General features: G+C 40.4%; 3 protein-coding genes across 5 annotated transcripts in view; 1 reads left to right on the top strand and 2 right to left on the bottom strand.

Annotated features, from left to right (window-relative positions):
- The window catches only part of LOC107559878 (protein-lysine methyltransferase METTL21D-like), a 2,681-nt gene extending 1,939 nt beyond the window's left edge, over positions 1 to 742 (bottom strand). Inside the window, exons 1-3 of the mRNA XM_016243897.1 lie at positions 730 to 742; positions 491 to 521; positions 129 to 242 (exon numbers count right to left, since the gene is read on the bottom strand). Of these exons, the coding sequence (XP_016099383.1) occupies positions 129 to 242; positions 491 to 521; positions 730 to 742 (158 nt within the window). The remainder of the gene's footprint in view (positions 1 to 128; positions 243 to 490; positions 522 to 729) is intronic.
- Positions 743 to 4,637: 3,895 nt separating this feature from the next.
- Positions 4,638 to 22,144, bottom strand: part of LOC107559907 (calpain-2 catalytic subunit-like) — a 25,234-nt gene continuing 7,727 nt past the window's right edge. For 2 of the 3 annotated variants that reach the window (XM_016243933.1, XM_016243935.1), the window contains exons 2-14: positions 13,365 to 13,610; positions 13,130 to 13,202; positions 12,782 to 12,900; positions 12,543 to 12,676; positions 12,251 to 12,425; positions 11,680 to 11,754; positions 7,822 to 7,907; positions 7,601 to 7,675; positions 7,327 to 7,487; positions 6,988 to 7,154; positions 6,496 to 6,507; positions 6,174 to 6,382; positions 4,638 to 6,051 (exon numbers count right to left, since the gene is read on the bottom strand). In XM_016243933.1, coding sequence (XP_016099419.1) covers positions 6,027 to 6,051; positions 6,174 to 6,382; positions 6,496 to 6,507; positions 6,988 to 7,154; positions 7,327 to 7,487; positions 7,601 to 7,675; positions 7,822 to 7,907; positions 11,680 to 11,754; positions 12,251 to 12,425; positions 12,543 to 12,676; positions 12,782 to 12,900; positions 13,130 to 13,202; positions 13,365 to 13,595 — 1,542 coding nt within the window. In that variant the 5' untranslated portion in view covers positions 13,596 to 13,610 and the 3' untranslated portion in view covers positions 4,638 to 6,026. Of the gene's footprint in view, positions 6,052 to 6,173; positions 6,383 to 6,495; positions 6,508 to 6,987; positions 7,155 to 7,326; positions 7,488 to 7,600; positions 7,676 to 7,821; positions 7,908 to 11,679; positions 11,755 to 12,250; positions 12,426 to 12,542; positions 12,677 to 12,781; positions 12,901 to 13,129; positions 13,203 to 13,364; positions 14,534 to 22,144 lie in introns of those variants that run through there. The other variant, XM_016243934.1, reaches the window with a different exon arrangement.
- On the top strand, positions 17,776 to 20,007 carry LOC107559909 (uncharacterized). Its single transcript, XM_016243937.1, has 2 exons — positions 17,776 to 19,734; positions 19,821 to 20,007. Exon 1 carries the CDS (start codon positions 18,549 to 18,551, stop codon positions 19,482 to 19,484), a length of 936 nt encoding a protein of 311 aa, XP_016099423.1. The 5' UTR covers positions 17,776 to 18,548; the 3' UTR covers positions 19,485 to 19,734; positions 19,821 to 20,007.

The raw sequence follows: 22,144 nt of genomic DNA, 5'->3' as shown, positions 1-22,144 counted from the left end.
AAAAATTATATATATATATATATATATATATATATATATTGACTTATTTTTGTATAAAACAATACTACATATAGGATAGGAAAACACCCCTTTCAAACAGATCCTGTAGGATAAAATTTAGTACAAACCATTTCAGTACCTTTGCTGTGATTGAGCCTGTGTGGATGAGATGCTGATTGTTCTTAATGTTTAGTTGAAGGAGAAGCTGCAGGTCTTCCAGATCGGTCACTGTGACATTTGCCCTAAGGGTGCACATTATTCACATTACTAAAATACTTCTAAATGAACCACATTTGTGCATAATATTTATTACCAGAACAAAGAGGAATGAATCAACATCCTAACATACAACTTTCAGAACATACATTTTCTTTAGCAAATTAAATGACGACATATCACATCTTATTGATTTATTTTTTTCTCTATTAAGATTTTTTAAGAATTATTATTATTTAATAGACATGTTCATAAGACAGAATGTATAGCTCACCCCAGAGTTGCAGCCACGAGACCCACGAGTCCTGTTCAATCGCAACAGAGAGTCAGATTTCCTGCTAATTCTAACTTTTGCCTGTTTTATGAAGTGTAACACCATACATTACAATTAGACAGTTACATTCCTACAATACAGTGACACTGGTTATGTTTTTCAATGTCATAATTATGCCTAACCACTTTCATCTGCAGAACAGTGTTTTTACATTGGATACACAGGGGGAACAGATTTACCTGGATGCAGCATTTTTGTTTTTTCTAAGATTGTATATTTTAGTTTGAATGGTTTAAAATTGCTTTTCTGTTGTACTGTGTTGTACTATTGTATTTTTAAAAAGTGATTAATTTATTTTTGATTGTGATTTCCCATTGTTTAAACTTGTGCACTCACGGTTAACATTAAAAAGACTGGTGGTATTTTACTTGAGATAAAACAAATATCAAACATGAAAATAACAGAAAATTGGAATACAAACACCTACCCTGTTGAAAAAAACAGCATACAGGTGCATCCCAATAAATTAGAATGTCATGGAAAAGTTCATTTATTTCAGTAATTCAACTCAAATTGTGAAACTCGTGTATTAAATAAATTCAATGCACACAGACTGAAGTAGCTTAAGTCTTTGGTTCTTTTAATTGTGATGATTTTGGCTCACATTTAACAAAAACCCACCAATCCACTGGAAATTCAGTTCGCCATGAAGCACTATCTGATGTCAAAACCATTGTAAGTCAGTCGACTCTAATTTTCGTTAAGTTAAACTATTTGTACAAATATTGGTTTATTTTTATTGTTTATTATAATTGTTCCATTTAAGCTTATAGCCTCCCAAAACAACAGATGGGCTAAATTAAAGTTTATTGATTTCAGTGGCGTACAGAATTTCCCGTGCCTTTGTGAAACGCTTGATCAATATAGCAGATAATTTGCAGACAAACATAAAAAAAAAACTAGGCTAGTTTGCTGCAAACGAGTAATTTTAATATAAAGCTTCCATTTTTTTTATCAGGTGCAGATGAGTTTTATATGTATCCTACCACAATGTCAATACATATTTGTGACACATTTCTATGTGTGAACGGTTTTGTGACTGCTGTAAATAGAGCTGTATGGTGATGATCTGTTGTTGCCGTTCCTCCATATATTGTAGTTTTATATAATGCCACTAGAAAGCAGTGCAGACTCATTCATACAAGTTTGTATGTGATGCAAGAATTTCCATTTTAGTTTACACTAATACAAAGGAAGTAAAGGTAAATTTAGTCAAAATGTAGCTAAAATGGGGTCTCTTAGACTATGATCTGACTTGGAAACTGGAATGTGAAACTGATATCAAATCAAGCTAAATTTAAGCGTCCTCACTACACAGGATCTTCACATCGCATCTGTACTTCCAACTAGGGCTGGGAATCGATTCCAAAAAGAATCGATTCCGAGGCGTTGGGAATTGAGAGTCGATTCCAAAGGAAGCATACAGTCATAGTAAACTTCATCATTTAGCTGAACTGTGCACATTTATTTTAGACACCGGACTCGATTCCAAACATTTCAAAATAGCCCTACTTCTAACCTGGACATGAAAGTTTCAGAATCACCTACTATTCTGGATCATTCTTTGCCAGAAAAAAAATCCCTGTCTTTTTTAATGTTCTTTAAAAATTACTTTTAGTTTTTCAGTCACCTGGCTGCTGAGAGAGAAGAGAGAGACAGGATCTCTGTGTATCTGGAATAGCATTTGAAATCTGATACAGCAAAGACATTTACTGTTTACAAAGATCCACTGCTACTTTCTCCCACGTTCAGCAATGTAACTAGTTTGAGATCAGCAGTTCTATGCTGTGCTGTCTGCAATGCTTACAATATGCTGCTTATCTCCATACATCATTATTGCTTATGAGCTAGCCGCTTGCTGACACTCCTTTAAGGTTGTAGAATATATAGGAGAGCTCAGCGAAGCATTTTAGTCTTAGGAAAGCCACATCTTGGCTCAGACCAGATCAACAACACCCTCATTGTCAGGAGGTTAGACATGTACTGTTATTATTTTGGGAACATATTTCCCTTGATCAGTGGTTTTCAAACCTGTTCCTGGAGCCCTCATGAACTCTTGCATGAAACTGACCCAGGCATTTGAGTCTGCTTGCTGGGGTGGCAGGGTGCTGAGTGAAGCTTTTTCAGGGGATAGATGTTTCTTTGGTGTCAGCTGTTTAAATGCCTCCTCAATTATCACTTGTGAATCATCTCCTGTATCAATATTAAAGTTAAGTGATTTCTGACCTATTTTCATTAGTGCATTACAATGCTATATAAATGCAATACAAGGACATGTACCGGTAATAAAGATTAATACAAATAATAATAATAGCTTATTCGTAGAGAAGAAGAGACAGAACACAAGTACAGCTTTGCAGGAAACATACACTTTAAAAAGATGTGTAATTTTAATGGTAAAATATTGCAAAAATGCTACGAAAAAAAAACCTGTTAATATGTAAACAGTAAGTTCCCGCACCACTATATACAGGGAAAAACTGTAAAAGAGCTAACCAGACATTTCATGTAATTTTACAGTAAAACGCTTTTAATTGTACTGTTTTTTATAGAACAAATCAACATATAATTTACAGTCAAAAACTGTAAACTGATATTCCCAGAATTCCCTGTGTGACACTCCACATTTGAAAGTATTTTGTTTAAATAATCATGTGTCTTAATTGTTTTTGTTAAAGGGGTCATATGATGCGATTTAAATTGTTCCTTTCTCTTTGGAGGGTTACAAGCTCTTGGTGCATACAGAAGGTTACAAAGACTAAAGTCTCAAATCCAAAGAGATATTCTTTATAAAAGTTAAGAGTCAACCACGCCTACCTAAAACGGCTCTTTCTAACACGCCCCCACATACCTACGTCACGATGTGGGAAGATTTGCATAACGCCGCCCAAATGTTCACACAAAGAAAGAAGGCGTAACTTTTATTCTCGCTGTAGTATTGTTGCTGTGGTTAAGTTGTATTTACAACACTGTTCCAGAACAGTTCAACCCAAATATTCAGATGTGTGCAGCACATTTTATGGAGGACGAGGACTGTTTCCTGAGAGAGTAGCCTACAACACTTTTGTCTGTTTCTATAAAGTGGGGCAATTCCAACTTTGCAAGGACCGTCTGGTGCTTCTGACTCACAGACTGTAAGTACGTTGTTATATTTAAAGAATTTGCCGCTGATTCAAACGCGAGTTTTGAGCAGTGTAGAGTAGAGTTTGTAGTTTGTAATTTCTCTGATCACAAATGCAGACATGGTTTTATGTTTACGTGGCGCGATGCAATGCAACGCGTAAAAAGACAGTATAAGTCATTATAATCAGTAATAATGGGGAACTGGATGCAACAAATGCCTCGTTTATAATGGGTTTTACTGGATTTGTCTCGTCGCACATCACAGGGCATCACAGTATGGTAAGGGGCGTAACATTTCCGTCACACGCTTGAGGTATTCGGCCAATCACAACGCACTGGATAGCTGGCCAATCAGAGCACACCTCGCTTTTCAGAACGATGAGCTTTGTAAAAATCTATGCGTTTCAGAAAGGCGGGGCATAGAGGAGAAACAATAATGTACATTATGTGGAAAATAATGTGTTTTTTTAACCTTAAACCGTATAAACACATTTCATTACACCAAATACACAAAATAATGTTATTTTTACCAATGTCATATGACCCCTTTAACAGTTGTGTACATTGAAGTGAATAACAATGACTATATCATTACAATGGCACCTGTCAAAGAGTGGGATATTTTAGGAAGCAAGTGACCAGTTTTGAATTTCATGTGTTGGAAGCAGGAAAAATGGGCAAACAAAAAGGTCTGAGTGACTTTGATAAGGGCCAAATAGTGCTGGCTAGACGACTGGGACAGAACATCTCTAAAACGGCTTGTGGTGTGTTCCCGGTATGCAGTGGTTGGTACCTACCAAAAGTGGTGCAAGGAAGGACAACTGGTGAATCGGCATTAGGGTTATGGGCACCCAAGTCTCATTGATGCATGTGGGAAGCGAAGGCTAGACCATCTGGTCCAATCACACAGAATAGCTACTGTAGCTCAAATTTCTGAAATATTTGTTTCTTTATTTTTTGCCAGTAGTGTTCATTTCAGATGGAAACAGGGATGGAGCAGTGAATGTAGCAAGAGGAGTGGTTGAAAAAAAAAAATAGGAAAATGCTCTTCCACACACAAGATCAGTCAGGAAAATATTAAGAGCAATAAGAGCTAGTTGTTAGTTTTTAAAAATAGATACATATTCCCCAGATATTGAAAGGGAGTAGGTCAAATAGCTGTTTAAGCCAGCTAACATTCTTTTTGGCTTATCACCAAAATATGTATAAGCTGGCCTTGCTTCAGCAACAAGCTTTAATATACAGGCATTTTTATTTTCAATGTTCTGAAAATAGTTTAGGCACTAACATTTTTAAATTTGTCATTGCATAGACAAGACAATTCACAGTAGCTGCGAGACTTTGTTAATTGTAATTTACTATGGACAAAAATGACAACAAAACCAACACTCAACTTTATGTTGCATATTTGAAAGACACTTTAATCCAAAGTGACTTGTATTGCAATCTAGGTATACATTTCATAAGTTCATGCATTCCCTGACTACATTAACATTAAAATTGTGAGCGCCGTGTGCTACTGGTTGATATTAAGAAACTCTTAAGCTTCATTGACACATTTTTAAAACAGACATATGATCCTCTGAATTCATGTGGCTTCCCTAAACAAATGGCCAATACTTACAATACATTTGCCTTGTTGTGTCACTCTAAGAAAATCTGGATGCTAGATCAAGGTTTTAGCTTTATATTTTTTGCTGGATTCATTAAATTAGAATTCTGTCACCACGTCTAGAAAGAATCTGCCAATTAATTTTTAAAAGCTTACTGATTATTCTTGTGCCAGCAATATCCTGTTTCTTTGAAGAACAATATTAAAGAAATATATGGGAGCTTTTCATGAATATATGGGAGCTTTATTTGCGCTGTCTGCGGTAGTATAAATTATTTGGAATTAATGCAAAGTATTGATATAATGCCACACTTTCATTCATCTGTTTTTACAGCTTTTCACTTCAAGAGATAATTTGACAGGATTACAATATTTAGTAGAAAAAAGAAAATAATTGTTTCCAACCTTGTATGGCATCTAATAATGTATGCCATCTAACATAACTGATCAATTCTGAATACAAACCAGTTAATTAATTAAAACTAGCAATACTGTAGTCACCCTCCCAAAAGATGACACATTTGCTTTACAAACCAAAAACAGTTAAAGGTACAAATAAAGGTAAAACTCTCAAATAGAACAGAATAAAGAATAAAAACAAATACATTTCTGGATATTATTTTTTTAAACTATTGACAAAGAAAAATTAAAGTACAAAAAGTAAAAGCAGAACATACTGATTCCTATTCATGTGACAAGTAATAAAAGGTATGCCACACCCTCATCAAGAATGTCTCCATTCTACTCAGGAGTTTCTTGAATATGTCTGTTGGAAAAAGAAAAAGAAATAGATCACAGAGCTGTAATTTCAGGTTACTCTATACTATATGCCTTAAGCACAGAGTATTTAGGGACCTGGGCAATGCTTTAGACTGCTTCAAAACTTACTCTAAGTGTGTCTCATTCTTTGAGAAAACAGACAGGACGAAGGAGGCCGTTTCACCAAGATTCTCTGTGCACGGTACAATCAGATACTCTCCCGGCTCCAGCCTGAAGAATTTCATCACCTCTCTGAACCATACTAACTCATCAGTCTGTGCCACAGGCTCTCTGTCAATGAAGAACTCAGATGAAAACCTCCCACTTTCACTTCTCATCTGAAAAAGAATTATAAAACATGTCTTTAGTCTATTTAAAAGAATGAATACATACAAAAATCTCTTCTTGAAAGGACCATAAGAGTATAACATTTAGGTTAATTTTCACTTGCCTCTATTGGTATCTGTGAAAGTACAAGAAAAAAAAAAAGTTAAACAGCTATCATTACAGGGATATTGCAGTTTATTCATAAAACATGTCAATGCAAGTGCTGAGGCCATCACAACTTTCAAAAAGCAGATGAAGGCACTTCTTATAAGAACGTAACCACTCCACAACCTCAAATCATGGCACACACAAAATCCTCTTTTTCTTAACATTTCACCGTCTGGCTTTCTAATAAACATAGCAATGTACACTATATTGATGACTCTGTGATTACTTGCTCATGTTTCTCAAGTGTACCATAAGTCACTTTTGATAAAAAGCATCTATTAAATGCATTTAAAAGAATAATAAAAAGAACAATACATGTAAATGAAAGCACCTTCAATTTATAAAGAAACTTTAAATGAAACAATATCAGATTCAAACATATGTAAATACTATACATTACTTGCCATATTTACATATGTAAACATGCATAGTATATGCAAACACTGACCTCAAAAACATAGAAGCCAATATTAAAATTATCTTGGCTATTTCTGTGTCTCTTCTCATGGTTCTGCATGAGGGACACCAGTATATTTTCAGGGCGCTGGCCACTAGCACATTCTTCATTAAGCTCATCAATTTTTACCCGAAACTGAGAGTTTGTCCAGAAAGTCTCTATAACATATTAAAAGAAGATTTGTACATTATTGAATTTTTTATGCATTCATTCCAAGTTATATCTGTCTTGCTTATACAAGCTTTGTCTATATACTTTCATAATTTTGTTATGCTGATTGATACTAGGACTTTATGTGCAAATATAGACATATGAATACAATAATAATACCTGTCTTAATTATGTCACCACCTGCTGTAGTCCCAGCATTCCATCTGCCAAAATGTCGTTTTGACGTCCAGTGACATTCAGCAGAACCATCCAGAAAATCAGGACAGAGACAACATATGTCTATGTTTTCAAAAATTTTGGTAAAGTCTTCCATTGACATCCTGCAGTTAAAATATGTTTCTAAGTAAAATGCGGTTTCATACTTTGCATATAAAGTAGTCATTTCTCACATCAAGTGTGAGAGGGTGGGAGTACCTAACATGGTCATGCTCACCAGAACTCCCCGTTATTTAAAACTTCATGGCAAATTTTGCGGAATTCCTCACAAACTGTGTCCCACAAAGGTGATCTGTAAAATTAATAAACAAACTATGGGTGCTAAAGAACTTTCAGCATGTGAGATATGTCATGATGTGTTCAAGCAATGTACGACAATGTACGACTTTCTGCTGAGTTTGTGAATGATACTGGCTAAATGAAGCTGTTAACCATTACCCATCACTCCAGTCTCCTCGCCACTCTTCTTCGCCCCATGGGTTTAACAGTCTCACTAGCTGGACTGGATTTTCGTCACTCATCACCTGTTGTACAAACCCAGGAATCAATGTCAGTTTAAGAGATTTATTAAAAGTAAAAGAGTATTAAATTTAAAAAAGGAGAAAGACACAAAAAGACACATTAAAAAACATGCCTCTATCTACAAAATCCTCAACCTTAAACCAAGAAACACACAAAATCCTCTTTTTCTTTGCAATTTACCTCTGCTCTAGCTTGTTTCTTAGTTTGGCTTTTTAATAAAATTGTACACTATGAATATTGATGACTCTCCGTTGTCAGCTCCCTGGACTCTGTCTGTCGGCCCCTTCTTGGGTGTCCGTCCTCCTCCTGGGCCTCCTCCCAGTTCCAACCCGTCCCTCCCTCTGTTGGTTCTACGGCGCGAGGACGCACCTTCCGGGAGGGGGGCAAAATGTCAGGATTGGTCTTTGTGTTTTGCTCCCCATGTGCTCCCCGTTACCCAGTTTCTCCCTCATGTGCCCTTATTTTGTCCTTCCTGTTCCTGTCCTCGTCTCTTAATTAGTCATTCTGTTCCTCTGTGTGTTCCTCCAAATTGCCTCATTAAGTCATGTATTTAGTTCCAGTCTGTGCGTACCTTCTTTGTTGGGTCTACATGTTGTGAACGTGTGTCATCTACCCGTCCTGGTGTGGATTTACCCCTGTTTGGATTTAATAAAAGACTGTGTTTTCTATTCTACGTCTCATCATTCCTTCCGGCCGCCCGCCGCAACCGACGAGCCATCGCCACACGGAGCGACAGAGCGCCGGATTGCACGGAGCCGGAGCTGCAAGTGACATCAGTCTAGGTGCGAGAGCCGGCTACCACGCCCACCACTAGGGAGAAAGCTGTGGTCAGTTAGATCGTGGAGAGGAGTTCCTCCCTCCTTCTTCAGAGACCTCTGTCACCCCTCTTCCCACGTCCAGCCCAAAGAGAGTTCCTGTTTCCAAGTCCAGCCCAAGAGAGACTCTGTTCCTAAGTCCTGACAAGAGAGGGTTTCTGTTCCCAAGGGCAGCCCCGAGAGCCCGGAGGCTCACAAATGCCCGTCCTCCTGCCCGCTCCTGTCTCCTCCTCCGATGTAGTCTGGCAGCCCCTCTGCTCACCCTCAGCCCACCATCTGTGCGGTGGGCTCACCGCGGGTCTGCCCGTCTCCATCGTCACCGGGGCTGGAGCATCCCTTGCCTCCGCCTCCAAATCCCGGACTCTGCCTCGGCCCGTCGGCTCCACCATGGCTGCTAGCTCCCTCCTCTCCGCCGTGGCCCGGCAGTCCACTGGCTCCATTGGGCTCCCTCATCCCTACGGCTCCGCCTTGGTCTGGCGTCAACAATCCTGCACTTCGGGACTCCACTCCTCCGGCTGCGCCTCGTCCCTTCGTCCCTTTGGCTCCGTCAGGCTCCTTCATCCCTTCGGCTCCTCCTCAGTCCTCTGTTGCTCCGGCTCCACCGCGGCCTTCTGGATCCCCGCCTCCACCTCGGTCGCCGGCGCCATGTGCTCCGCCTTGGCCCTCCGAATCCTCCTCGTCACCCTTGCCCATCGGCTCTCTGTCTCCACCTCAGGCTCCTCCGCTGCAGTCGGTTGGCCCCCTGGAGTTCTCAGCTCTTCCTCCTCCATGGCTCCTCCCTCCGTCGGCTCTACCGTGGGTCACCATTATGGTTGTGGCCTGGGTCCCACCTGGCGCCGCATGCTCCAAGTCCTTCCTGTCATCTCCCTGGCTCCTTCCTCTGTCTGATCCACCCTGGCTCCTCCTGTTTCCTCCTTGGCTCCTCCCTCCGTCGTCACCTCCCTGGACTCTTGTTGTCGCCCCCCCCCCCCCCCCGTGTGTCCGTCCTCCTCCTGAGCCTCCTCCCTGTTCCCACCCGTCCCTCCCTCTGTTGGTTCTACGGCGCGAGGACGCACCTTCCGGGAGGGGGGCGAAATGTCAGGATTGGACTGTCTTTGTGTTTTGCTCCCCATGTGCTCCTCGTGACCCAGTTTCTCCCTCATGTGCCCTTATTTGGACGTTCCTGTTCCTGTCCTCATTGTCTCTTAATTAGTCATTCTGTTCAACTGTGTTCCTCCAAATTGCCTCGTTAAGTCATGTATTTAGTTCCAGTCTGTGCATTCCTTCTTTGTCAGGTCTACATGTTGTGAACGTGTGTCATCTTCCCTTACTGGTGGGGATTTACCCCTGTTTGGATTTAATAAAAGACTGTGTTTGCTATTCTACGTCTCCATTGTTCCTTCCGGCAGCATTACGTGACAGTGACAAATTGTTCACATTCATACAATTCACACATTGCACCCGCGATGCAAAGCAGAAAAATCACTATGAAGAGCTCAAAGACTTGTAAAAGCAAGCTAAAATGCCACAGTTGCTTCAGCTAATGCATTTTTACTTGTATTAACACTATCAGTTAGGTTTAGGGCAGGCTTTAGTGTAGGAGGTTATTTAAGTTATTTTCAAATGTGATTAACATTTTATCGCCTCTCACCAGACATTTCATTTCTAAACTGCCGCGACATGTAAAAACCAACTAAATAAAATGTTGCCAGGTTTGGATAAAAAATTAACACGCTTTTAGTGCCACTTAATGTACATTTCACTTTGAAAGCGAAACTTAAGAAGCAACATAATAGAATTGCAGAAATTTCACCACAGGAACTTTTTCACAATGAACCGCTGTTGTGCTTACTAATATAGTTTTTCAACTTTTCTTCATTTTATTTTCAACACAAAATGAGTACATAAACATGTTGTGCCCTCAATTCAAGGCCAGAAATGAAGGGGTGTTTAAGGCCAAAAATGCAACCAAGTTTGACAAAACCTAAAGCCATCAGCCTAAAGAAGACGCAAGTCATGGGATAAGACACCAACATCTCAATCTCTGATAACAAACTTGAGGTTGTACACAACTTTGTGTACCTGGGATCCTCTATCTCTGACTTGCTCTCTCGTGACACTGAGCTAAACAGTCGCATCAGGAAAGCTATCACAACCCTATCCAGACTGACAAAGTGAGTGTGCACCAATGGCAAGCTGACAGAGCGCCCCAAAGTGCAGGTCTACAAGGCTGGTGTGGTGAGCACGCTTCTCTACGGTAGTGAGTCATGAACCCGGCATGCTCAACAAAAAAGTAGACTCAACACCTTCCACTTGAGTTGCCTCCGTCACATCCTGGACATCCTGTAAGGACAAGATCCCCAACTGCACTGTCCTTGAGAGAGCAAGGATCTCATGAATGTTCACCCTTCTTAAGTATAGATGCATGTGATGGCTGGGTCATGTTGTCCAAATGGGTGATGGGTGCATTCGGAAAGATCTCCTGTATGACAAGTTGTCACATGAAACGCGACCAACAGGTAGACCTCACGTGAGGTACAAAGACTTGTCAATGACATCTCAAGGCCCTCGGAATCAAACCAAACTCTTGGGAAGCTGCTGCCTCAGACAGACTACAAGTGGAGATAGATTGTGTAAAAAGGCCTCTAACTTTGTGGAGACTCTCAAATAGCAGTCTCAAACTAAGCGGCTACGGAGGAAGACCAGGACCCACTCTATCCAACAAGATTTAGAGTTCATCTGCAGGTTTTATGGCAGAGACTGCCATTCCCAAATTGGATTTTTGAATCACAACCGAAGCTGTACCAGTGATCTTCATCCGATATGATCCATGGTCTTCTGAAACTGACGGATGCCTATACTAGTGCCATCATTAAGGTAAAAAACGTACCTGAATCTCAATTCCACTGTGGAAGTATCCTATTAACAAAAGTTATAATCTGAGACTAACTGAAACGGCCCGATGCTTGTATGGTCTTACCTCAAAAACCCCTGTCACAGTGTAAGCATGCTCTGTAATTATGCCATGAAGTAACTCATTTTCTTCAGGGGTTGTCTAATGTTACATACAAAAAACAACAAGTGTAAATATTTCATATTAGTATATAGCAGGCCATGTACAGTATACAATTGTTAAAAGAAAACTTTCATATTATTTGACATTCTTGACTTCTGCATACATTAGTCCTCAAATTTAATCTGATCTTCAACCTAAATCATAACAATGCACAAATACAGCCTGCTTTTGCCTTTTTTGACAGTACAGTCAAGGAAGGACAGGAAGCTACAGTACAGGAGAGAGGACTCAATCTATTGTGTTACATGTTAGAGGACTGCAAACGAGGCTATGGCTCTGATTTTTTATTTGTTTTAAGCAGACTGAGTTTGACTGTTGTTGTGACATAGTAAAAGATCAGATCAAATTCTGCTTTTTTTTGTTATGTGCTTTTTTTTAACTACAATCAGTTGACATTCTGCCTTTGGAAAGACCTAACAAATATATGACAATGCTTTGGAGCTTTGGATCCAGGATTTGGTAAAGGCTTTCTTACCACTGTGTTAGAGCCGCAGCCCATAAGCGTTTTCGACTTGAATGCACATTCCATGATTTTCCACAAACCAGCAGGAGCTGTATTCAGTGTATAATACATATGCGTCCCACCAGTGAAGTCCATCAGGGCCTCCGATATAAAACCAGCGTGCAAGTCAGCATAGGACCCGCACACCCTGTAAAGACAGTATATGAGTTCACTCCTCAGCATACTTGTAAGCCAATTTAAATTTCAGTTATTCAAGTAATACTTAATGAACAGGACACTTTTTTCTCAAAATAATGGTACCAACTTTGCATATGCTTTCTCCAGTAAAGCAGGCCAAAACTCATTGGACGTTTTTGAACACACAAAAAGTAGTTCATCATCAATAGTTGGAAGCTGGTCATCAATAACAACATCAATCCATTTCCCAAATCGCCAGAACTGTGATCAATTACAAACATGGAAAATATGACTTTCTTGTTTTGAAGAAATTATAATGTGAGAAACTTCTAAATCAATATTGAAATATTGAACAGCTATAGTCACCCTGAAGTGAAATATCCCAGCATAATCCTTGGTGAATGACTGTTCAGCTGGCATGACCTGTTTTATGATATCCTTCTCAAACGTTAGAGCTCCAATTGCAGCCAAGAACCAACAGTTTCCTAAATAAATCAAATATTACTTATCTGAAGTCACATCTGAAGTATGTATAAAATGTGTCAAAATAATGGTGTATATTATTACTAGTTTCCCATCATATGGTGCATGATGCCATTTGTTTTAATTGTTAAGAAGAGACATGAGTTGATATCTGGGTTGAGAACAAAAATTGGCCCACAACACATTAGACATAGCAACTATGGTATGACACCAGAATCTACTCAAACTTACCTAATACATTTCCCTGTGCATAGTCAAACCTTGACACATCATCTACAATTAAATTAGGGTCTGACACCAATTCCTGATGAGAGAAAATCAAGTGCAATTCCTTCAGTAGCAAAACATGGACACATACAAAGAAGAGATTTGTAATTCATAATTCCATGCAAAGCTATGAAAGCCATTATGGCAGAAGGTTAGAATATTTATAGACAAAGAATTCTGTAATGTAATGTTTACATACGGATGGCCGCTTCCACACAACTTGAGACATGTCCACCTCAGGCGGCAGATCATCAAACAAGCCAATGGAGCTGTTGTCTGGAGGGAACAACTCATCATTGTATAGTGTGTTTTCAGTGAGACAGTCCTGGTGCAGCTCCTGGTAGTTCTGATCCAGGAGGTTCAATGGACTGGTAGGAGAATTCATATCATCTTCATTTGGGTTGTGGTGGCACTCATCAGGGGGAGGCATTTTTCACTCAGAATGCTTTTGCAGCATGACAAACAAATACAAACACATTTTTAGCATTGTGCTTGTGTATTAACATGAGTGCACAAGGCTGCAGTCAATGTACCCTATGTAAGGGTACTTAAGTTTAATTTGACTGATCCATTTTGAATAGGAAAATGTGGACAGAAATTCCAAGTGTCTATTTCCATAAAATGCAAATAATCTGTATTGTTAGCAAAGGCAGTTTAGGCAGCATGGTTAGAGAGTCGGACTTGTAACCAAAAGCTTGTGGGTTCGAGTCTCGGTACTAATGGTGTTTAATATGAGTACATAATGGAAATAAAGTGTTTAATGGGTATTTAAAATGGCTATAATTGAGACTGAATGTAGTGTCCTCGGACGGGCTGGCACATCGACTACAACAAGTGTAGCTCATGTTGTTACCAATCTCAAAACCATGGCTCTCTTCCTGGACCTTCAAGAACACCTTTACTGATCAACAAGTTCAATATGGTTATGGTTAAGTAGGGTTAGGTGTAGGGATTAGGCTTTAGGGATCGCGACAAGTAAGGTCCCAGCAAGGCAGCATCCATTTATGATTTTAATAAACATACACTGAATATGTTATTATTTCTCTTCTATAATGTACTTCAATACACTGAGCTGTTAACTGTGTAGATATAAATGTATCATAACACTATTTATGCTTACCGTTTATACTTAGTGTAAATACTTAGCATCTAATAGGCTCTGGCAAAAAAAAAACACACAGCAAAACTAGACCTGTGTGAAATTCTGATTGGTCAGCGGATGTCTACGCCAATGTGCATTGCAGCAAAAGTTTTGGCAGCATGACAAAACAACACTTTTGCAAACCCTTGTGCAAAACAATCTATTTAACTACAGAGATCTTGAGGAAACTAGCTCAGATTACCAATGATGCACTGGAAACGCATCACTGCAAATCTTTACTTTAGTACTCTATGTTCATTTACAAATCACAAAAAAAGAGCAAAATAGAAATATAATGCCAATTTAGAACTTTTTCCACTATACTGTATATCAAATGGTAAGAAATACTCAACCCACAACCTTTGAGATGTTAGCTTATCATAAGAGGTGCAATTCCAATAAAAGATGCCTTTAATGCTCAGTGAAAACACAGCTTAAATATCAGTTCAATTTAGTAGCAGTAGAAAAAGGAAAAGGATAAGTTCAAAATTAGCCCTATAATTCACTCTTCTCTGCTCCCATAAAACAGTTATCGCTTTATTATTAAAGGGGAGGTCTAATGCTATTTCATGCATTCTGACTTATTTACACTATTAAAGAGTTGGATTCTCATGCTAAACATGGCCAAAGTTTAAAAAAACGAGTTGGACATATGACAGAGTATTTCTGCGCCAAATACACTCCTTCGTACAAGTCTCAGAAAGTTTTTTTTTTCAAGTATGGCCCTGTATGACATCATAATTCCTTGTATGGGCACTTCTCCTGGAAGAAAGCACACACACATCAACCAGAGCGAAAGCAAGAGCACGCCAATCAACGTGCAGTGTTGCCAATTTAGTGACATTTCACTTTTTTCCAAGAAAGCGCCTAGCGACAAATCTAGTGACTTCTTGGACGAACCTTATTTACTTTCTGAGACTTGCTGGTACACACGAGTGCGAGGTCTTGTAAAAGGCAATACGACGCAATGATGTTGTGAATATTCTAATTAGCATATGATGTCATCTAGCAACTTTTCAAGCGAGCTTTAGCTACTTTCCATTGAAAGAAGTTGGCAACAGTGTCAACGTGCTTCATTCGGTTTGCGGAAGTCGTCGGCAGTGCTGCACAGGACTTGCTTGAGAAGGATTTGTCGTTTTGTTTTTAGACCCCAAAATCAAAAATGTCACCAAAGAAGTGTGTTTTTGGTTGTGAGAGGAAGATAACCTTGTCCAGCTTCCCAAAGAACCCAGCATTAAGGGAACAGTGGATACAGTTTGTTTCTCCGGGGCAGCAACGGAGTTGTGCAAGTGTTTGTTTGTTCCCGGCATTTTGATCACGTATGTTTTATAAACAGATTAAATAAATTTAAGTCAATAAAGTTTTTGTTCCTATTTTATTTATGTCGTCACAGCTTACAGATGATCACTATGCAAAAGGTGTGTTCGACTTGAAGCGGCACTGCTCAGATAGACCAGAGTTTGACATCAAAGTATCGCGAGTGCGATTCAAAAGCATGCAGAGCCGTCTGCTCTCTATAGCTCTCATGGTACTTTGATGTCATACACTGATTGATCTGTGCAGCGCCGCTTCAAGTCGAACACACCTAATAGCTTTGCATGCTCGTTACTCTTTAGCTCCGCCCACAGCACGCCTCAAGGCGCTCAACTGTTTTTGGAGAGAAGCGTAAAGCTTTATCTATCTTTTATAAATCTGATAAAACTAAAGACTCTTCGAAGATATGAAGGATGCAATACTACTCTATAGGTACTCAAGATTAATATGAGATTGGCAGAAACTGTGTGTATGTCCCCTTTAAATTACACATTCACTGCGTGATCATCCAAGGAGGAGCAATGTATCTACACCACAGTTGGCCAAAGGCTTGTCTCTTTCATGTAATTTTCTAAAACCTCTCATCACAATCTCTTTCTGACACAACAAAATCAGAAGTTCACAGAGGTTCTTGAATCCCTAATTCCACATTTGACTTTTCAGCTCAGATGCTCTACCATTTGCATTCCACCTGAACCTAAAAAAGGGGCAAAGCCCAACCCCAGCTGATTGGCAACCTTGGCACTAGTCCAATCGGATATCTAAGTCAATTTCCATACCACAGATTTTTTTTTTATTGCATACATCACATCAAATCAAATCCCCAACATTGTTCTTCCTCTTTACAATCACCAAATCACATTCAAGGGGTTTTCTCTGACAGCATCTTTAATATATAAAAAATATTATCTAATAAGTTGTCAGTATACTCTGTGCTGGGGGTTCTCAACTCTGGCCCTCGAGGTCCACTTTTCTTGTAGAGTTTATTTCCAATCCTAAACAAACACACATTAACAAGCTAATCAGTTTCAGGATTACTTTTAAGTTATAGGCAGGTGAGTTTGATCAAGGTTGGAGCTAATCTCTGTAAGAAAATAGACCTCAAGGGCCAGAGCTGAGAACCTCTGCTCTATACAACCATAAATAATTAGGGTTAGAGTCTCCAACTTAGAAATTATTATCAAAATTAGTAGGCTTTACGTAATAGACTCTAAACTAAATTTCAACAGGTTTTATACAGCCACTGAATGACTTGGCGAATTTTGGTCTCCACAATGTGCACAAAAGCTGATCCAAAGACAAACACAAAGCACTTTTGAGTCTCTTATTGTAAGGGAGGGAAACAAAAGGGCTTTGTGTTTGTCTCTTTGAGCTGACTTGAACTACAGCCAGTGAGAACTGTTTCAGTTTTGCTTTATATTTGTATGCTGTTTATAATGAATGCCACTATAGCCTAATTAGATTTATTTTATAGTTGAATTTATAATTTTACAACTACTTATTTTTCATTCTTGTTCTGTTCTGAATACCGTTAAATTTAAAATATTTGTTGTAGAGTGAGAGGGAACTAAATAGGCTGTTTATATTTACAAGTATTTTATTATACATGTGGCCAGAGGTATAAATACAGCATGTTTTCAATGTGTGTTGAAACAGTGCGTAAATGTTACTGTAAAACTTTTCTTTGATATCCGTGGGAACCAGAGACCTATTGATTGTAACCGATGTATTTACTAAATTTACACAGGCGTTCCCCACCAGAGACCAGAGAGCTGATACTACAGCGAAGATTCTGCTGAAGGAGTGGTTCATGAAATACGGGGTACCAGAACGGTTGCATTCCGATGGTTGCAACCAAAAACTGCGTTTACCACCCCGTTTGGGATATTTGAATACTCCCGTATGCCCTTTGGGGTCTGTAACGGACCGTCCACATTCCAATGCCTCATGCAGTCTGTAATGGGGGATTTGATATTTCAAACTATGCTGGTCTATTTGGATGATATCCTTGTTTATACGTCTATCTTCCAGGAACATCTAAAGAGGCTGGAAGTGGTTTTGGGTAGGTTAAGGGAGGCTGGACTCAAAGTTAAACCTGATAAACCTGATAAGATTGTTTTCTCTCAAGAACAGGTGAAGTTCTTAGGTCATCAGATCTCTGCTCAAGGGATTGGAACTAATCCAGGAAAGGTAGAGGCTGTGAGAAAATGGAAGACACCAAATACAGTGAAAGAACTAAGGTCCTTTCTAGGGTTCTGTAGCTACTGCAGGAAATGTATTGGGTTTTCTAAAATTGCAGGTCCTCTTCATAACCTGGTGAAATTTTGTCTGAGACAACATGGTACGGTTAAGAGACCTGAGTTTTGTTCACTTTGGACAGAGGAGTGTAGTACAGCCTTCAAACTGTTAAAGGAGAAGCTTACTTCGGCTCCAGTCTTAGGTTTTGCAGACTTCTCTCTTCTGTTTGTAGTTGAGACGGAAGCTAGTAGGGAGTGTTTAGGTACTGTCCTTTACCAACAACAAGGTGACTCTAGGAGAGTGATCGCCTATGCAAGTCGACGGCTACGTAATGTGGAGAAAAACAACAGGCATTATAGTAGTATGAAGCTTGAACTGCCAGCTCTCAAGTGGGCTGCCTCGGAAAAGTTTAAGGAGTACCTGTTGGGCGCAAAATTTGTGGTCGTTACAGATAACAACCTGTTATGTCATCTGAAGATGGCGAAGTTGGGTGCTTTTAAACAGGCTGGCAAAAGATTCCGATCAGGGAAGGAATTTCGAGAGTGAGGTGGTGGCCGAGTTGTGTCGCTTGTATGGAGTGAAGAAAACACGTACAACCCCTTACAATCCACAAGGTAATGCTCAGTGCAAGCGGTTTAACAGAATGCTCCACAAGTTTTTAAGAATGCTTCCTCCCGAAAAGAAAAGGCGATGGCAGAACACCTTCCTGAGTTGATCTATGCATATAACGTAACCCCACATGCTACAACGGGGTATTCACCTTATTTCTTGTTGTTTGGAGTAGAACCACGTCTTCCAGTAGATGCTCTCCTGGGCGAGGAACATCCTGTGAATAGAGGGCAAGATTGGTTAGTAATCCACCAGAGCCGACTCAGAGAAGCTCATGAAAAGGCGAGAGCATTTGCAAAGCAGAAAGCGGCCGAGAGATTGGCTCCACTTAATGACAAGGTTTACTGTCCATCTGTTGGTGTTGGGCAGACGGTGTACTTGCGTCACCGCCATGTAGGTAGACACAAGATACAGGATTCCTGGGCTCCAGTTGTGTACCGGGTAGTAGAGGTACAAGGTACCACATATACGGTTGAGCCTGTAGAGGGAGGTCCTCAAAAGCGGGTCCACAGAGTTGACTTGCGACCGTGTGAGAGACCTGTGGTTGAAACAGCAGAGGCAGTACGTAGAGTGACAGCTCCAGTAGCTAAGCTTCCCTCTGATTCAGTGGAAGCTGAACCTGTTGATCCAGAGTGTGTAATATTGGAAGAGGTTACTTTGCCTCACATGGCAGAGACGAGAGATGTGGAAATGGACGTCTCTAGGTCAGCAGAGGAACCGTTAGCAGTGGAATCTGATTGTGTTCTGGACAATGAGGGACAGCAACCCTCTGAGTTAGAGCACACAGGGGAAGAGGGTATTGTTCTTGTTGCAGATAGACCTGTGCAACAAAAACCTGTCCCTGCACCAAGAAGGACAAGTCGTGTCAATGCTGGTGTGCATCCAAACCCATTTAATGAACCCAGGTCGGCATGTAATCCTGTCTCAATCAGCCCTGAAGTCTTTTCCCAGGTTTTGACAAGCCTTGGTAGTGTGTTTTTCAGGGAAGCAGTAAATGAGGTTAGGAACCTGCACTGATGTCATTGAGGACAATGATGGGTTTCAGCAGGGGAGAATGTGGCCAGAGGTATAAATACAGCATGTTTTCAATGTGTGTTGAAACAGTGTATGGCCCTTTAAGAGATCGCCAATCTCTGCTCGCGAGACTTCCTATTTGCATGTGCGTGACCAGAACAGCCATTTTGATATAATCCGATGAAGCAGCCGAGTGCCATGTCGTGGTGTTGGCATCGGGACGATTTATTATGAAATGATGCTGTTTTTCTGGGTAAATATTACTGTAAAACCTTTCTTTGATATCCGTGGGAACCAGAGACCTGTTTGTGTGAACTTTTGATGTTTAATTCTCGGTAGATGAGATCGGTTCGTGTGTGATCCGCGTGAACCTCGTGTCGGGTATAGTGGAAATTTCCAGTGTAAGTTCAGTATTTCTTGTTCAATTCATGTGTTACTATCTGGAATTGTACAAATGCTATCAATCCTGTTAAAACGCTTGTTTTAATGTTTAACAATGTATGTTCATGTGAAAAATGTGGTTATTGTGAGAGCACCAGTAGATGCTCTCCTGGGCGAGGAACATCCTGTGAATAGAGGGCAAGATTGGTTAGTAATCCACCAGAGCCGACTCAGAGAAGCTCATGAAAAGGCGAGAGCATTTGCAAAGCAGAAAGCGGCCGAGAGATTGGCTCCACTTAATGACAAGGTTTACTGTCCATCTGTTGGTGTTGGGCAGACGGTGTACTTGCGTCACCGCCATGTAGGTAGACACAAGATACAGGATTCCTGGGCTCCAGTTGTGTACCGGGTAGTAGAGGTACAAGGTACCACATATACGGTTGAGCCTGTAGAGGGAGGTCCTCAAAAGCGGGTTCACAGAGTTGACTTGCGACCGTGTGAGAGACCTGTGGTTGAAACAGCAGAGGCAGTAAGTAGAGTGACAGCTCCAGTAGCTAAGCTTCCTTCTGATTCAGTGGAAGCTGAACCTGTTGATCCAGAGTGTGTATTATTGGAAGAGGTTACTTTGCCTCACATGGCAGAGACGAGAGATGTGGAAATGGAAGTCTCTAGGTCAGCAGAGGAACCGTTAGCAGTGGAATCTGATTGTGTTCTGGACAATGAGGGACAGCAACCCTCTGAGTTAGAGCACACAGGGGAAGAGGGTATTGTTCTTGTTGCAGATAGACCTGTGCAAAAAAAACCTGTCCCTGCACCAAGAAGGACAAGTCGTGTCAATGCTGGTGTGCATTCAAACCCATTTAATGAACCCAGGTCGGCATGTAATCCTGTCTCAATCAGCCCTGAAGTCTTTTCCCAGGTTTTGACAAGCCTTGGTAGTGTGTTTTTCAGGGAAGCAGTAAATGAGGTCAGGAACCTGCACTGATGTCATTGAGGACAATGATGGGTTTCAGCAGGGGAGAATGTAGCCAGAGGTATAAATACAGCATGTTTTCAATGTGTGTTGAAACAGTGTATGGCCCTTTAAGAGATCGCCAATCTCTGCTCGCGAGACTTCCTATTTGCATGTGCGTGACCAGAACAGCCATTTTGTCATAATCCGATGAAGCAGCCAAGTGCCATGTCGTTGTGTTGGCATCGGGGAAATTTATTATGAAATGATGCTGTCTTTCTGGGTAAATGTTACTGTAAAACTTTTCTTTGATATCCGTGGGAACCAGAGACCTGTTTGTGAACTTTTGATGTTTAATTCTCCGTAGATGAGATAGGATTGTGTGTGATCCGCGTGAACCTCCTGTCGGGTGATAGTGGAAATTTCCAGTGTAAGTTCAGTATTTCTTGTTCTATTCATGTGTTATTATCTGGAATTGTACAAATGCTATCAATCCTGTTAAAACACTTGTTTTAATGTTTAACAATGTGTGTTCATATAAAAAATGTGGTTATTGTGAGAGCAAAGATGAGATGACTTTATTAATGTGTTTCTTTTATCTCTTCTTTGTACCATAGCACTACCGTATTTTTTACTGTGTCAGTACCTTATTTTTTTGCCATGTTTGTGTAAGGATTCAGTATTTTGGTGAAGCAAAAAAAGGTTTCTTTCAGTATTCGTTTGTACTTCGTCTATACGGCCTGATCAAGTGTGTAAGATAACTTTTTGGTTGTGCTCACTCCAGAGTAATTTATTTGGGAGTGTGTGTGTCGTACTTGTTTGGCTGACGAGACGTGAGACGTGCGGATCCATGTGCAAAGCTTTATTGAGCAGAGAGGTCAGAAACACAGGCAGGGTCAAACAGTGGCAAACAGGTATATGGCTGGCAAGACACAAGAATAGTCCTAGGGCTAGCGTAGGTCGATGAACGGCAAACAGAATCAGAAGGGACAAGACTAAAGGGAGAAATCCAGGAAACCAGGCGAAGATCAGGAACCGAGAAAACAGGCAAGGCAAGACTAAGTTAGGCTAGGAGGCTAACGAGGGCTCGGTAGAGTAGCTATCAAAAGATAGGCGCTAAACAATACTCGGCCGAGGGAAGGGATCAGAGTGAGTGTTAAATAGTGAGGGAGTGATATGAAACAGCTGGGTGCAATCAGTGTTGTGCAATTAGTGAACCAGCTGTGTGCAATCAGGGCTGTGAATGATGGGATATGTAGCCCGAGAAGATATGCAACAGTGTGAGTGCGAGAGTCAATGAAAATGGGAAGGGTGACCTCTGATGGTTAGC

The sequence above is a fragment of the Sinocyclocheilus grahami genome, unplaced genomic scaffold (assembly GCF_001515645.1).
Source record: "Sinocyclocheilus grahami isolate Dianchi unplaced genomic scaffold, SAMN03320097.WGS_v1.1 scaffold704.1, whole genome shotgun sequence".
NCBI lineage: Eukaryota > Metazoa > Chordata > Actinopteri > Cypriniformes > Cyprinidae > Sinocyclocheilus > Sinocyclocheilus grahami.
Note: the sequence above shows the minus strand (reverse complement) of the source record. Positions and strands in the feature narration are given on the sequence as shown.

Bases quoted from the DNA above. Each gene is read 5' to 3' on its own strand.
- LOC107559909 (XM_016243937.1), top strand. From the start codon at position 18,549: ATGGCAGAACACCTTCCTGAGTTGATCTATGCATATAACGTAACCCCA.